The sequence below is a fragment of the Dermacentor variabilis genome, chromosome 7, assembly GCF_050947875.1.
Source record: "Dermacentor variabilis isolate Ectoservices chromosome 7, ASM5094787v1, whole genome shotgun sequence".
NCBI classification, from domain to species: domain Eukaryota; kingdom Metazoa; phylum Arthropoda; class Arachnida; order Ixodida; family Ixodidae; genus Dermacentor; species Dermacentor variabilis.
In genome coordinates, this window is record NC_134574.1 from 46,428,344 (window position 1) to 46,446,310 (window position 17,967).

At 44.7% G+C, this 17,967-nt stretch overlaps 1 protein-coding gene across 1 annotated transcript in view; it reads left to right on the top strand.

Moving 5' to 3' along the window:
- Positions 1-16,935, top strand: part of LOC142587419 (cytochrome P450 2C20-like) — a 75,213-nt gene extending 58,278 nt beyond the window's left edge. Inside the window, exons 8-9 of the mRNA XM_075698429.1 lie at positions 165-355; positions 15,652-16,935. Coding sequence (XP_075554544.1) covers positions 165-355; positions 15,652-15,830 — 370 coding nt within the window. The 3' untranslated portion in view covers positions 15,831-16,935. The remainder of the gene's footprint in view (positions 1-164; positions 356-15,651) is intronic.
- The last annotated feature ends 1,032 nt before the right edge of the window (positions 16,936-17,967 follow it).

The window sequence follows — 17,967 nt, forward strand, 5'->3', positions numbered from 1 at the left end:
AATGGAAAGAACGTTCATTTGCGTCTATTGATTCATGCATGGCCGAAGAAGTGCTACAGCTATACGCGCAATTTTGGCGTGGATCTGGTGAGTCTGCAAATAGTACGGCGCTTTCATATTTTCTCCGTGTACTACCCATACATCTTTGTTTCACTTTTCACCAGAGCAAGCGACGACATCGTGGAGGATGACATCTTTATACCCAAGGGCACCGTCATTATTTTCAATATTTGGGCTGCACACAATGACCCCACGTACTGGAATGAGCCCCGCCGGTTTGACCCGGGTAGATTTCTGAAAGAAGAAGGATCAATCCTGCAGGAAAAACCTCGCCATCTCATGACATTTTCAGTCGGTATGTTAACTTGTTCTTTTTACTAGTGGATTAATACGCCGTGAGCGAATATATACTTATTTATTTGCAAAGTATTATTGAATGAGACAATCGATCTGAGCTGAGAGACGTTGATAGCTAGATGAGGATAGCTATAGTGGCTTGTTGTTACGCATATCTTATTTTGTTGTAGCGCGAGCTGAACAAGGACAACAGAAAAGCAGATCTGACACACACAGCGCTTACTTTCAGCCACAGATTTATTTCCCGTTCTCGTCGCTATATATACACCGTATAAAGAACGTGTAACATTTGGGAAGAAATGAACAAAGAAGACAACTGGGAACCATACGTAACCCGTTTTTTTACTCACATATTCACAGACATGTACAAGTCCAGCACGAACAAAGTGAGCTCCTTTGAGGATAATTGAATGGAATTTTTAGTGACGCATGCGTCGCTGAATGTTGATATATGTCTAGCTTCTATCATCAAGCGCGTTATCTCACACCTGCTTCTACTCATGATGGCCGTTTCTCTAATTGTAGGCTTCCATTAGCACCTCTGGCAATGGATGACAAGAAAGCCCTCAGTGGCCAAGTTGTTTACTTTGTTATTGTGTTCTCGTAGCCTGTCATTTATGCATCTGCCTGTGCGACCAATGTAGGTTCATCCACACCCGAGAGGAACGCGGTATACCACACCCACGATGGAACCAATGAATTTGTTTTTATGTTCCTTTTTACATGGGGTACGCGCGATTCATTCAGGCCTTGTGTTCCTACAGAGGCTGAACAACTTATTAGGTGCCAAACATACAACGTTTATGCCACTCGTTCACTCTACAACAAACTTACACCCTTACGTTAACGCTGCGAGCCCTGTACTACCCAGTCACGACAGGTATGCGCGTTATCAGCATAATATAGCATTACCGACAGGAAAGTAGCATGCGCGGTGTTTTCAAGAAAGGAAACGCAACAAACGCAGTTGAGGTTTATTGTTGCGTGGCAGATGTACACCCGAAAGGGTGTACCGTTGTCTAAGAGAGTTCCAGCAATCTTCTTCAATCCATATGAGAACCAGTGTGTGTAGGGGATGACAACAACCTTTCTTTTGTTTATGTCAGTGCTTGTGCCATGCACCTGCTCCGAACTGCATTCCTGTGCCTACTTAAGCAGTCCTTCTTCGACTGACACGAGCACGTGGCTCGGGTAACCAGCGCAGCTAAAACCTGAGGCTTGCCGGGCGAAGCTTTCGTGCATTCGGTGCTGGTATGCATTCTTCAATGATTCGCTGAAGCACATCTTCGCGATTCTCCTCTTTAAAAGCTGTGTATGCACGGAATGAAATGATAAAGTGGCTTACTAGCCCTAGGTACGTAACACCAGCAGATTTTGTTATCGGTGAGCGCAAACTTGACGTCAAGGAATGTAATCCTCCCGTCACATGGCATTTCAAAGGTCACTTCTAGTGGGCTAAGACAGTTACGAATAGCGGTAAAAACGGGAGAATATTGATTACTAAAACAACCAGATGTGGAGTAGATAATAAAAAAAGTCATCAACATATCTAAAAAATTTTACAACCTTAGATGCGTGAAGGTGCTCCGACAGGTCTCTGTCGAGTTTGACTAAAGGCAGATTACTAAGCACTGGTGCGAGGCGAGACTATAAAAACACTCCTTGTTTCTGCATATACAAGGCACCGCTGTTTTCGATAAATGTAGATGAAAAATAAAACCTAAGCAATTCTAAAAAGTTCGCTATGGATGCACGTGGTTCCGCGCTAAACGTAACGACACCATATGTATTGATGCAACTGTCAATACAGGTTGATAATTCTGATTGTGGCGGAGAATAATAAAGGTATTTAACATCGGCGGAGAAGGCCTTTAAACTCTGATTGTCACGAGCTCTTACAAAATTTAAAACCTCCTCGGAACTTTTTGTCAGAAAAGGCCATTTCATGTCTAGCAAGTTTAGTTTTTCTGGTAGTTTTTGGTAGTTTCTTTAGTTTTTCTATCTCGTTTTTACCACTATTCCTGACTCTCTCAATTTACTAGAAGTGACTTTTGAAATGCCACATGACGGGAGGATTAGATTCGTTGACATCAAGTTTGTACTCACCGATAACAAAACCTGCTGCTATTACGAATCTAGGGCAAGTAAGCCACTTTTACCACTTCATTCCGCGAATACAAAGCTTGTGAAGAGCGGGATCGCGCAGATGTGTTTCAGCGAATCACTGAAGAATTCATGCCAGCACGAAATGCACGAAAGCTTTCGGACGGGAAGCCTTACGTTCAAGCTGCGCAGGTTACTCTAGCCACGTGCTTGTGCCAGTCACAGAAGGGCTGCTTAAAAGGCGCAGGAAAGTAGTTCGGATCAGGTGCATGGTACAAGCACTCACACAAACAAAAGAAAGGTTGCTGTCAACCCCTACATACATGGTTTCTGCCATAGTAGACTAAAGATTGCTAGAAGGAGTGGCATCAACGTTGTATTTTTGCGCCTAATAGATTGGTCAGCCTGTGCAGAACACAAAGCCAGACAGAATCGCATGTACCGCATGTGAAAAGTAGCATAAAAAGAAAGTCATTGATTGAATCGCGGGTTTGGTATATCGCATTCCTCTCGGGTGTGCACGATCCTACACTGGTCACACAGGCAGATGCATAAATGTCAGGCTACGAGAACCCAAAACAAAGTAAACAACTTCTCGACTGACGACTTTCTTTCCATCCATTGTCAGAGAAGCAAAAGCAAACCTAGATTTAAAGAAACAGTAATCATGAGTAGAAGCAAGTATGAGATGATGCGCTTGATAATAGAAGCTAGACACGTATCAGCATTCGGTGACGCATGCGTCACTAAACATTCCATCCGATTATCCTCCAAAGAGCTCAATTATCTTTGTTCGCGCGGAACGTGTACATGCCTGAGAATATGTGAGTCAAAAATAGCTTACGTGTGGTTCCCAGTTTATTGCATTGTTCATTTTTACCGAAATTTTACACGGGCTGTATGACATTTTAAGTGTGTATATACAGCGACGAGAACGGAACTTAAATATGTTGTCCAAAGTTAGCGCTGTGTGTGTCAATTGTGCCTTTCTGTTGTCCTTTTTCAGCTTGCCCTGCAACAAAATAAGTAGATAGCTCGCGTAGCAGACTTCCGTAGTTACTCTTGTTGAGAAACGTTGTTACTTTAGGCGACCTTGAACAGCTCGCTCCAGCAATTTGCCCCATTCCTAGACTACTAGCTTTTGTCTGCATATGACATGTTATAGACTAACAAGGATTTCATTAGGCTAGTTGCTGCGCATTCATCGTAGTAGCCTGTGTGTCCTGAATATGTAGACTATTAATGTCCTTATTCAAGCGGTCACCAAAGGGAGCATTGATCTGTAAATGGAGCTGTTCCTGGAAAGGTTATCTGGTTCGTTGAACTTTCAGGGAAATACAATCCCTGTCCTCTGCGACGGCTGTAAATATCCCATTTCCACATAAGGGCGTTAATTGGAGCTAGGATAGAGTGCCTATAATTTACCTCTGGTCTAAGCGAGAAAGCGGAAGGGTAGGATACAAGTATTTGTTATGTCTCAAGTGCAAACACTTATCGAAGATTCAGAAAGAAGAAATATTTGTAAACGTGAATGCTACACAAAGAAAGTGTACAACATGAAATAACCCCGTAATTTAAGTTATAAAGAAGTCCTCTTTGAGAACTGTAATCTTGAATTGGTGAGAAAATGATTCGAAAAATCACATGTATCGTTATTTCTAGACATTGTGGCTTTTCTTGCGTCGCAAGCATCCAACTAACCTTTGCTGTTCAGTGAGACGCTCTGAAGACGGTCAACATAGAAGAAAAGTAGTTGCACCTAAAGGCTAGCGCTGCTACTGAGGACATTAAAAAGCTAAGCTTGGAGCATTGCACAGAAATATTTAAAGAGATTTGCCTATGGGTACGTTGGTCCCATTGTGCGACTCCAATTTAAAAAAAAGATATATGAAGCTCTCAATAGCTGTACATTACAGCGTGTGCCTTATAAATGCACGTTAGTCTACTTCCTATCAGTACTATCTGACCACTTAGACAGCGGTTATTGAACTGCCTGAAATGACAAATATTGTATGGCTCCTTTATTTGCCCAGTCGTCTTTAACAATTCCGGGTGTTTTAACTATCCTTTTTTCCATGAAACGCAATCGTAGAAGCTGTTAGGCCTCAGGATAACACCGCGTATTTTCAAACGGTGGCTGTGATGTTGGCTGGCATATAGCAGTTCGGAAAATCAAGAGTCCGGCTGGAAAACACTCTGTGGAGAGCACGTGATTTATGTTGGCATAGAACTAATCATGATTATCGCGATCTGAGCAGTGAATCGCCATAAATAGAGGTACGCAATCAATTGAGTGAACGTTGTAGTTTGGTTTTGCTTTCGTTATTAGCACCCGCATGCATTCATAAGAGTCGTGTTTATATTGCTTCCCAATAAATTTGCAGAAAGAAGCCAATCACTCATTCTGCGCATATGCTAGTGTGACGCATCTCAGTTGCCTCAAATCATGCCTTACTAGATGTCTCACTGACTAGCTGCTCATCGATAATCAGGGGCAGCGGTCACAGTATGGTCACCTGCGAAGCGCTTCAAAGAATCACTTCATGTAAATGCAAGTTTACGTTCAAGGAAACTAAATCAATTGCTCCTTTTCTCGCAACTGAATATATAGAAAAAATTTATTGATATCTAGAAACATTTGCCTACAATCAGGCCAGGCGTAATATTCCAGGTGTCGCAAGAGCAAAAAAAACTTGTACTTGTTCATGTTGGCTTATATTATAAAGAATTTGAAGTAGCTAGACAAGGTGCTGCCAAATGCGACAGATATTCGCAAATAGCCGTTTAAGTACCGGACATTGTAGCAAGTGCAGGCGACCAAACATCATAGCGACAGTCCTATTAGTCAAGACAACTGGTCAATCGGACATACTTCTACAAGGGACGAGGTCGCAGAACTGATACTGTGCTTTCTACTGTACGGTATCCAGCTGGGCGGGCCGGTACATCTGCATTATAGACAGCGGGCACATCAAACGCGGACAAAGTAGAGAAATGTACCTCGAGTGCCGACTACCAACAGAAATTTTGTTGCCTAAGACAGTCATATTGTCACGGCTATAAAGTTATTTACACGGTGTATATACCGGGCGTATATAAACAGCAGCCGATAATCCCGAGAGGCTGCTGCCGCTTCGTCGCCTTCACCATCAACGACCTTGTCCTCGTTTTCCACCGTAACACGACCCCTGGCAGAAAAAGCACCGTCCCGGTGCTTCGGATGGGGCCACCGGTACGGGTCTAGTAAGATGCAAGCTGAAAGACGTGTACGACGTCAGGTGATGCGGAACCGGCTGGCATGTCGGAGGTCACGGGGATTAACTCGTAACTGACATTGGTCATTTGACGTAGAACAGGGTAAGGGCCTTTGTAGCACGGAAGTTTCTCGGAGAGCCCCACTCGGCGCCAAGGGGACCAAAGTCGCACGAGAGAGCCTGGTGAAAAATATGTGTCAGGATGGCGGTGATTGTACGCGTGCCGTTGAGATTCCTGCGATGCCAAGAGACGAGTACGGGCAAGCTGGTGCGTATGGTCAGCGTGGGCAACGGCGTCGCGGGTATACTCGGTCCTCGAATCCTGTATCAGCGGGAGTGAAGCGTCCAATGGTAATACAGGATCACCACCGAAGAGTAAGTTAAAGGGAGATACCCAGCAGTATCGTGGCCTAATAGGCGAACGTTACAGAAGGGAGAGCCACATCCCAGTCCTTGTGGTCGGGCGACACGTATTTCGATATAATGTCACCAATAGTCCGATTAAGTCGCTCAGTACGGCCGTTGGTCCCGGGATGATAGGAGGAACCCAATCTGTGATTGGTAGAACATGAGCGTAGGATATCGGCGATGACTTGGGAGAGGAAAGTGCGGCCAGGGTCAGTGAGGAGCTCTCGTGGGGCACCATGTACTAAAATGATATCGAGGAGGAGGAAATCTGCGACTTCGGTTGCGCAGCTCCTGGGAAGTGCTCGAGTGATGGCATAGCGCATCGCGAAACCAGTAGCGACAGCAATGCACCTGTTGCCAGAGCTGGACTGGGGGAAAGAGCCAAGGAGATACAACCCATGCGAAGAAAAGGCTTAGGTGGAATGTCGATCGGCTGTAAGTACCCGACAGGATGCGTTGCTGGCTTTTTGCGATGTTGACAGGGCTTGCAAGCAGATACATAGCGCCGTACGGAGCGAGCGAGTACCGGGCAGTAGAAGCGGCGGCGCACGCGGTCGTAAGTGAGAGCAAACCCAAGGTGTCCGGCAGTTGGAGCGTCATGAAGGTCCTGAAGCACGGTTGAGCGAAGGTGTTGCGGAACGACATGGAGTAGGGGAGAACCGTCAGGATGAAAACTGCGTCGGTACAATATCCCGCCATTGAGGATGAATCACCGTAACGGTGGATCAGTAGGAGCAGATTCTATTCGGTCAATGAGGGTCCTCAAAGTAGCGTTAGGCGTTGCTCGTTAGCCATGTCCAAGAGTTAGCAAACGAAGAGAGTCAAGTCAAGTCAAGTCAAGTCAGTTTTATTTACATCATTATGATGTGGGTAGGCTCAGGCAAAAAGCGAACGATTTTCGCTTGAGGAAGCCCGAGCCCCCCTACATGGCGTACAGCAAGGTCAAAAGTTTTAAAATAAAGTACAAAATCCACACACACTACATAACAGAATATAATACAAGAAATTCAGAACAGTCGATATAAACTCTTGGTACATACTCATTAATACACAATGCACAGGTGTTCACAGAGATGAAAATGTCCTTTCCATCACACTTTAACGCAAAGGGAATACAGCGGAACAATTCAGAAAAATTGTTATTAGTGAAATTCAGAACAATGGATATAAACTCGCCGTACATGCTCATTTGTACGCAATGCATAGGTGTTAACAGAGATGCAAATGTCATTCGTGTCAGACTTTAATGCAAAGGGAATACAGCGGCTTACAAAAAACGATTTCTTAGAGTTTGTGTACTAGATGTTTCAAGAGAAAAACGTTCAAATATGAATTTATTTAGTAACCTTGGAACTGCATGACGCATCATCTGTCGACCATGTTCTGTACGGCAAAAGGGAATGGTCCAACGTTCGTGTTTTCGAAACGAGTATGGCGTTGAGTTTGCTTCGAGGGATGACAATGCTATCAAAAAGTTGTCATTGTGAAAAATGGATTTTTTATATCTTACGGCTAAGAAAAATTCGTATAGCTTATGAACGGGTATGATTTTGAATCGCTTAAACAATTCTTCGGTATGTGCGAGGTAGTCAACATTTGCTATGTAACGTACTGCTTTCTTTTGCAGCATGTGTATTTTGTGCAGGTTAGTTTGAGTAGTAGTGCCCCAAACAAGGAAACAGTAGTTAACATATGACATGAATAATGTGTTGTATATTATTAATTTAATCGATACAGGTAGATAGGAGCGAAATTTCGCGAGCATTCCGACGCACTTTGATAAATTGGTTAAAGTGGAGCTAATATGAGGGTCCCAGCTCATGTTCTTGTTAAAGAAAATTCCTAGTGTTTTTACAGTGTCTACTACCTCTATAATAGAATTGTCTATTTTTAGCCTAATGTCTGATGTAACGATGCTCTGCCGGTAATGAAAAAGTACCGCTTTTGTTTTCTTATTATTTATTATCAAGGAATTTGCTGCGCTCCATGATTTCAACTTTTCTAATACGCTGTTTATGCTAGAAATGAGCAATGGAATGTTATTACCCCTAAACAAGAGACTCGTATCGTCTGCATACAGAAGATATTTTGGAAGGTTGCTGATATCTGCTTGCGGAAGCTTCCATGTCGGTGTTGGTGGGCTTGTTTACAGGGTAGCGGGTCAAGCAGTCGGAGTCCTTGTGTAGGCGACCAGACCTATACACCACCGAATAGGAATACTGCTGCCACAGTATTCTCCCTGTGGTATGTTTTAAGGACGAAAGCCAACACGGGGCGCGGTGGTTCGTTACAATAGAAAAAGGCCTGGCATATGAATGGGGCGGAACTTCGCACTGCCCACATAACGGCCAAACATTCGCGCTCGGTAATAGAGTAGTTTCCCTCCGCAGGTGACAAAAGACGGCTAGCGTATGCGATGGCACTTTCATGGCCGTGATGAGCTTGTGACAAGCCGACGCCAATTCCGTGGCCACTGGCATCGGTGCGCACTTCTGTAGGGGCTGAAGTAACGAAGTATCCTTAAATTGGTGGGATGGTGAGCATGGTGGTAAGGCGAGAAAAGGCGGTGGCCTGAGAGGATCCCCATGAAAACAGCACACTTTTCTTCGGGAGATCTGTGAGAGGGCGTGCTATGGTGGCAAAATCATTACCACAGCGGCGGAAGTAAGAGCAATAGCCCACGAAACTTCGGACATCTTTTGCGGACCGTGGAGGAGGGAATTCTTTCAAGGCGCGAATTTTCTCTGCGTCCGGTGGGATGCCAGTCGCACTGACATGGCCAAGAACAGTAATCTCACGGTGGCCGAAGTTACATTCCTTGTAGTGGAGCTGTAGGCCAGCCTTCCGAAAAACAGCAAGTACAGCTGGAATTCGCTCAACGTGTGTGCTGAATGCACGCAAGAACACTATAACATCATCTAAATAGCAAAGACAAGTCGACCACTTGAATTCTTGAATTAATGAGTCCATCATACGCTCAAAGGTAGCCGGAGCGTTGCGTAGCCCAACAGGCATAACTTTGAAGTGGTAAAGACCATCAGGGGTTATAAAGGCGGTCTTTTCACGATCTACATCATCGACAGCGATTTGGGAATGTCCTGACCACAGGTCGATGGACGAAAAATACTGTGCCCCGTATAGGCAGTCGAGGGCGTCATCAATACGAGGCAGTGAGTAGGCGTCCTTCCTCGTCATGCGGCTGAGGGGACGGTAATCGACGCAGAATCTCCATTAGCCGTCCTTCTTTTTGACGAACACGACAGGGGACGCGCAGGGACTTGACGATGACTCAACGTTGACTTTTGCTAGCATCTTGTCTACTACCATTTTGATGACGCCACGCTCCGAAGCTGAGACTCGGTAGAGTCGCTGGTGGTTGGGTGGATTATCGCCTGTATGGATACGATGTTTAAAAATTGACGTCTGGCCTAAGCGTCGGTTGTTCAAGTCAAATATATGCTTGTAGGAAAGCGATATACTGCAGAGCTGTTCAGTCTTCGTAGGAGTGAGAATCGGGGCGATTATTTTCTTAATGTCGTTTTGAGTACATTTGTCATGCCGGAAAGGCTCCCAGGAAGCGTCGACGCCAAAAGTCTTAACGCAACTAACTTACGAAGCAGTGATCGTAGCCAGGGTGATATCTTTAGGCAGAATTCGCTTAGCGAGCCCGAAACTCACCAGAGGGCGATACGTGTGATTGTCCGTGGCCCTCTGGATTGTATGCGGGACAGTAACGTTGTGACTGAGAACGATGGCAGTTTTGGGAGCGGAGATGTAATCACCATCGGGCACTGGCGTAGAAGGCGACATTTCGATGTCTCAACACCTGTGCTGGAACGTGAACAAAATCAGTCGGTCATAGAGGAATTTCGTGTTTTGTCGGAGAAACGTCCAGTAGAGGCAGGTCAAGACACACCGTACTTGAGGAACAGTCGATGAGCGCTGAATGGGCCGAGAGGAAATCTAGGCCTAGTATGAGGTCATGGGGGCACTGGTGAAGCGCAGTGAAAAGGACGACAGTATGGCGACAGGAAATGCTCACACGTGCAGTACACATTCCAACAACGGCCACTGCGCTACCGTCGGCGATTCGTGCGAACCGAGTAGCAGCAGGCCTAACAATTTTCTTTAAATAACGGCGTCGACGGCTGGACATAATCGATATGTATCTATGAGTGCTTTGACGAGTGTGCCATCAACTTGGACGTCAAGAAGGTTATGTCTTGTAAACAGCGTGAAAGGAGGATTTTACGGCTAATCCGGCATTGCAGTGCCACCTCGAGGTGCCGCGTTGCCTAGTTTTCCTCCTGGGACAGTCCTGGGTAGGTCGACCAAGGCGAGCGGTGAAGCTGGGCCGGACGTGGCTGGCGACGTTGAGGTGAGCGCGAGCGAGCATAGCGGCGAGTCGAGGTTCTGCAGTCGGAAGCGTCGTAGAAGCGACTGGGTGAGGAACTTCGCGGCGAACTTGAATTCCCGAAGGTGTTTCGAGGCGGCGACGGCCAACGGCTCTGGCAGTGATGGGAAACGTGACCGATTCAGCCGCAGCAGGAACATATCGGCCTGTCGTCAGGTGTACGCCACTCCAATGGATTCCTGGCAGTATAGGGATAATGGACACTGTGAGGTGGACTGCGATAGGACTAAGTCATAGAATAAGGGCGAGTGTCAGGGCGACTGAAGTAGCAGGCACTGGGAAGACCCATATTAGCGTTTTCCTGGCGGACCACTGACTGGATCAGCGATATCGTCGTAGCAGTATTGTTCCAAGACGTCTGTTGAGGCGAGGCAGGAAACGCTGCTTCGAGTTCGCGGCGTACAATTCGAGTCACGTTTTCGCTTGGAGGTGGTGAGCCAGATTGGTCGGTGGGGTCGGTACAAGAAGAGCTCGCTGCATTATTTGTAAGCCGTGTAAACTGATTGTATATACGACTGTTCGCCTGCTCCAAACAGCGCCATTCCTTCATGATGGCGTCGACAGTCGACAAGTTTCTAAAGACAAAGATGTTCAATGCCTGGTCCGCGATGCCTTTAATAATGTGCCCAACCTTCTCTGCCTCCGGCATGGACGTGTCGATTTTACGACAGAGGGCTAGGACGTCCTGAATGTAGGAGACATATGACTCGGTAGCAGTATGGGCACGCGTGGTGTGTTGTTGCTTCTCGGCTTGTTGTCGACCGGTCGCCTTACAAAAACGTCAGACAGCTTTCCTTTGAACAAGTGCTTCGTGGCTAGCTCTTCCTCGTGTGTGTGATACCACGTTAGCGGAGTTCCGTCGAGGTAGAACACGACATTCGCCAGCATTATAGTCAGATCCCACGTGTTTACCTTGCTGACGCGCTCAGACATCTTCAACCATTCTTCTACGTGAACACCATCGATGCCGGTGAATTGCCGGGGGCTTGCGGCTGAGGTAGAGCAACGTACTGGGTATGCGTAGTTGGCATGGGAGCTGCAGGCGCGGTGCCTTCCACTGGAAGCATGGTCCTGGGCTTGGTGAGACGACCGCTGTGGAGCTCCCTGACGAAGACACGTACCCCGCACGTCCGCCAAAATATAACGGGTATCATCAGCATCATCATCATCATCACCATCATCATCATCATCATCATCATTAGCCTGGTTACGCCCATTGCAGGGCAAAGGCCTCTCCCATACTTCTCCAACAACCCCGGTCATGTACTAATTGTGGCCATGCCGTCCCTGCAAACTTCTTAATGTCATCCGCCCACATAACTTTCTCCCGCCCCCTGCTACGCTTCCCTTCTCTTGGAATCCAGTCCGTAACTCTTAATGACCATCGGTTACACTCCCTCCTCATTACATGTCCTGCCCATGCCAATTTCTTTTCTTGATTTCAACTAAGATGTCATTACCTCGCGTTTCTTCCCTCACACAATCTGCTCTTTTCCTATCCCTTAACGTTTCACCCATCATTCTTCTTTCCATAGCTCGTTGCGTCGTCCTCAATTTATGTAGAACCCTTTTCGTAAGCGTCCAGGTTTCTGCCCCGTAGGTGAGTACTGGTAAGAAACAGCCATTATACACTTTTCTCTTGAGGGATGATGGCAACCTGCTGCTCATGATCTCCGAATGCCTGCCAAACGCACCGCAGCCCATTCTTTTTGTTCTGATTATTTCAGTCTCATGATCCGGATGCGCCGTCACTACCTGCCCTAAGTAGATGTGTTCCCTTACCACTTCCAGTGCCTCACTACCTATTGTAAATTGCTGTTCTCTTCCGAGACTGTTAAACATTACTTTCGTTTTCTGCAGATTAACCTTTAAACCCACTCTTCTGCTTTGCCTCTCCATGTCAGTGAGCTTGCATTGCAATTGGTCCCCTGAAGTACTAAGCAAGGCAATACCATCAGCGAATCGCAAGTTACTAAGGTATCCTCCTTAACTTTTATCCCCAATTCTTCCCAATCGAGGTCTCGGAATACCTCCTATAAACACGCTGTGAATAGCATTGGAGAGATCGTATCTCCCTGCCTGTCGCCTTTCTTTATTGGGATTCGGTTGCTTTCTTTATGGAGGACTACGGTGGCTGTGGAGCCGCTATAGATATCTTTCAGTATTTTTACATACGGCTCGTCTACACTCTGATTCCGTAATGCCTCCATTACTGCGGAGGCTTCGACAGAATCAAACGCTTTCTCGTAATCAGTGAAAGCCATATATATAAGGGTTGCTTATATTCCGCACATTTCTCTAACACCTGATTGATAGTGTGAATATGGTCTATTGTTGAGTAGCCTTTACGGAATCCTGCATGGTCTTTTGCTTGATAGAAGTCTAAGGTGTTCCTGATTCTATTTGCCATTACCTTAGTAAATAGTTTGTAGGCAACTGATAGTAAGCTGATCGGTATATAATTTTTCAAGTCTTTCGCGTCCACTTTCTTATGGATTAGGATTATTTTAGCGTTCTTCCAAGATTCCGGTACGCTCGAGGTCATGAAGCATTGCGCATACAGGGTGGTCAGTTTCTCTGGAACAATCTGCCCACCATCCTTCATCAAATCTGCTATTACCTGATCCTCCCCAGCTGCCTTCCCCCTTTGCATATCTCCCAAGGCTTTCTCTACTTCTTCCGGCGTTACCTGTGGTATTTCGAATTCCTCTAGATTATTCTCTCTTCCATTATTATCGCGGGTGCCACTGGTACTGTATAAATCTTTATAGAACTCCTCAGCCACTTGAACTATCTCAACCATATGAGTAATGATAATGCGGGCTTTGTCTCTTAACATATACATCTGATTCTTGCCAATTCCTAGTTTCTTCTTCCCTGCTTTTGGGCTTCCTCCGTTCCTGAGAGCATGTTCAATTCTATCCATATTATTATCCTTATGTCAGCTGTCTTACGCTTGTTGATTAATTTTGAAAGTTCTGCCAGTTCTATTCTAGCTGTAGGGTTAGAGGGTTTCATACATTGGCGTTTCTTTATCGAATCTTTCGTCTCCTTCGATAGCTTACTGGTATCTTGTCTAACGAAGTTAGCACCGACTTCTATTGCACAGTCCTTAATGATGCCCAGAAGATTGTCGTTCATTGCTTCAACACGAAGTTCCTCTTCTTGAGTTAAAGCCGAATACCTGTTCCGTAGCTTGATCTGGAATTCCTCTATTTTCCCTCTTACCGGTAACTCATTGATCGGCTTCTTATGTACCAGTTTCTTTTGTTCCCTCCTGAGGTCTAGGCTAATTCGAGTTCTTACCATCCTATGGTCACTGCAGCGCACCTTTCTGAGCCCGTGCACCTCTTGCATGATGCCAGGGTTAGCGCAGAGTATGAGGTCTATTTCATTTCTAATCTCGCCGTTCGGACTCAGCGAGATAAAGCTATTTAAGCGGTGTATTTACAGGGCGTATATTAATAGCAGCCGAGAATCCCGAGAGGCTGTTGCCACTTCGTCATCTTCACCGACGACGACCTTGTCCTCGTTTTCCATCTGAAAAACTGGCGAAATGGTTAAGACGCAGAGAAAGAGGAAGTGATGGGAATGATACTGATGATCGCAAAATGCCCTCAATTATTCCTTATGTCCGTTGTCTGGGACAGAGCCTGAAAAAATGTCCCGAAACAATATGGTGTTAGAGTGGTTTTTTTGTTGTCTGACGAAATAATTCAGTCAGTGACAGGCTGTGCCAACGCGCACACAAATGTCAGATTTTGTTGCGCACAATTCGTATAAGGTAAAGCATGTGCCCAAATTCGTTGTGTGCTGCGACTAAGTTGCGCACGAGATTCTCTTGTCACGCGAATCTTGTTACATCGGCCAAAGGGGCAGGTCTATAAGCGAAAGGTTGGAAGAATATTTCTCGAGATTAAACAACGCAGGTCTATCGCATTTGACAACACATTGTGCAGCTTGCAGTTGAACGCCCATTTTTGAACGCGCACGGGTAATCTGAACAAATGAAAATGAAAAGGCGCGCCTCGTTTCTGAGGCCCACCTAATTAATGAATTGATAGCAGATGTGCAAGCCAGGCCTCACTCGCACTACACAACAAGGATAATGTTTTTTCAGAAGCATCTACCTAATAATATGTCCCAATTGCTTGTTTTACCACTATTCTGTCTTGCTTTGTATTTGGGTGAGGAAATGTGTGGTGCACGGGTGAACTACGCATGTGTGAGTTTTTTTTTATTTATATGAGTGTTTCTAAGGAATAAACTTTCATTCGTGAGTCTCTGCTCCTGTTACGTTTCTTTTTCTTGTCCGTGCTAGATGCGCGCGCTGTCGTAATGTTTTCTACAGTTTAAACTTGTGAAGCGTCAGCTATACGCGGGTACAGTACTGCTACTCATTATAACATTTTGCGTTGCAAATATCGCTCCAGGAATCATAAAGCTTTGCAGCCAATAACGGACAAGCAAAAAAAGAGCAGCAAAAGTAATCTTAGAAGTCTGAGCATCATCAACTGTGAATATATAATATCTCAATTTTCTGCTCCCGGGAGAAATGGCTCTCCCTCACATTTCACAAACGTTCATCCGTCACATCAGGCTGATGTTGGGCTATGCGGGTTATTTTCGCAGCGTGATCACTAGGGAGTATTACTTGCCCTGGGAATAACAAAAATATATATTTCAAATATTTGGCGGCAATACTTCAAAATCATGAAAGTTAGCGCTGCATTAAACTTCCCAGGTACTCTTTGGTTTGCTTCGCCAGTGGCTATTTTATTTGAGTGATAAAGTTCAGACTTGACAGCGGCAACTCACCCAAGCAGTGGTACTGCTTCACTTTATTAGAATTACGATGGCATTTATCCCGCGAACTCCACCAGTTACATTAACTGTGTCCAGCTAGTTTAAAGCTCCTGCCTATGAAGTCATATTTGTAGTCTCAATATGTGTTTACAAATTTTCTTCTGGCCCACGTGTTCAAACAACCTGACATCGTTGCGTACGTACCTGAGCCTGAGGCTTTAATCTAATAAGACGGCAGTGAACCTTCATTCTAACTTTTGCTTTTGCAATCCCATGTAATACTCAGCACTGCTTATTTTGTATTTTCAGGGCGCAGGTCGTGTCCCGGGAATACTTTCGCCTCAATGGAATTATTTCTACTTATGACATTTGTGCTTCAAAAATACCACATAGCCCTAGAAGAACCACTACAGCAAGACATAAATGACCCAGGGCTGACATTACATGATTTGAAACATTTGAAATTTCGGTTCTTACCGCGTCACTAAACCGAAACCCGTACTTGGCCGCTTGCAATCTCTTCACATGTATCCTTCATCATGAGCATGAGTTTTTGCAAGACGTCGACATCGCATGGAGACCACCATGCGATACAAATAAGCAAAAATTTGGGAAAAATTGCAATGATATAAAAAACGTTCTTTTAAAGACCTAGCACGATATAAAAATAATTACGAGGTAGCAATTTGAGCTGAAAGTTATCATTTTAGTTTACAAATGTATCGCAAATTTGTTGTTCCTACAAATGATCATCTTGAGGACAGCTTAAGAAATAGATGCCACAATCTATGTCTAAAGCAAAATCTATAGTGTTTTTCACAAGGAACACTTTTTTAAAAAACCCACAAGTTTTCCGAAACATACATCGCAAAAGAATAATCATATGCCCAAGCGGACATCATTTGTAGAAGAACGGAAGAATAAATGCCGCTAAATCAATCAAATACCGTGTTCAACTTCTTAGTTACAAGCTTTCTGCCACATATTAGATGAAAATTTGTTCAATTCTTCATAAAATTTCAATTCTGTTTCCGAGAATTTCAACACAGCCAAGTAAGGCGAAATACTTGACTTAGACTTATTTGCTGAATTTACATGATTAAGCATGCAACACTGAGTAGGGCCGGTCGCAGTGCAGCCCTACCTTGACGCTGCAGGACTGATCAAACAAAATTTGCCATCTCAGTTCCCCATTTCCGCAGTGTCGTCCCGATTGGCGCTGTGCTAAGCTTCTGATTGGATGCATAGTCGCTTTAGCAGGAGGGGCGAGAAGGACCAGATTACCGCGCTGCATAATCCAGCTTCGGTTTACGCCGCCAGCTACGTCAAAGGAGGGTTTCACTGTGAGCCACGCTTTGAAGTGCAGCGTGCGCAATCGCGTACATTCAGCAAGTAATTTGAAGCCGGTCACTTTGACTAACCTGACTGCTTTGGTACGATGAAACACAGAACAAACAGGGACTGGGTGCCTCAGCAAGGCTGGTCAACGTCTAGGTAGGGGGACTTGTCATCACCTGTGACAAAGAGAGGTCCTGACATCGAAATTTCGGTCAGCCTTTCTCAGGCATCTTATCCCTGTTTGTAGCTTTTTTACTACAGTGCGCTACTGCACCTGTCCTCCCCCTTCTTGAGGCTGAAATCCAGAAGTAGAATTTTATCACAATGTTCTTCAACTTTTCAATATGAAGGAGTGCCTGAAAATTTCTAAGTTAGACCGTATTATTCTAAATAGCTTCTTTTGAATTGATTGCTTTGATTTAGGCTTCAAAGTGTTCCCGCCAAGGCACACAATTATTCTGTAGTAACCTGGTTCAAGCACTTTGTGGGTACTTCTTTTTTTAAATTCTTAAGTGAAAGGAAAAGAACACTTTTTTCACGTTGTGCTTTTCTTACCCATATCTTTTAAATCTTTCCAAATTCCTCACGTTTACTTGCAATATTCGTCGAAAAGAAATTTACTTCGGCTACATGGGTACCAGTAAGAATATTCAATAGCTTTTAAGTACGCCAGTATTATTATTCAGCCCTGTTAGTGCTTAAAGAATGAGCTCCATTTCTATGTGGGAAATAAATGTAATTATTTTTGATCCCCTAATTCTGATCTGAACACAGCACTGTGATATGAGCGCTGCTTACTGCTCACCGTAAATACCTATGGAAGCGGAAGAATTTAGTTTGAAGAATTGAGAATATTTAGTATTAATATTTCCTTCGCTCACTATATAGTTTGTGGCAGTGTCTATGAAAATAAGAAAAATATGAGACCCTGGATTTGCACTTTAATTACGTATAAATTAAAATGCGCCATTTTTAGTGCTCAAGCAAAGTGCTCTGTAAATCTTACAGTGCAATTATTACAGGCACGTGTGTCGCTTCTCGCAGCGTCAACTGCGTCGGGCATCTAATAATGCTGTTTATTTCATCCAATTTATGCGATAATATTTAATGTTGCGTTGCTCGAAGTTTAGCGGTTTCTTACGGCATACCACCGACGACTCGTACATGTGCTTATATTTGCTTCTATTTCGCGACCAATCCGTCGCTGTTGCTTATTCTAAGACCACGCACTTGTCAATGGCTACGAGCCTTATATATATTAATATGTTTTGTCTATATATGGAGCGT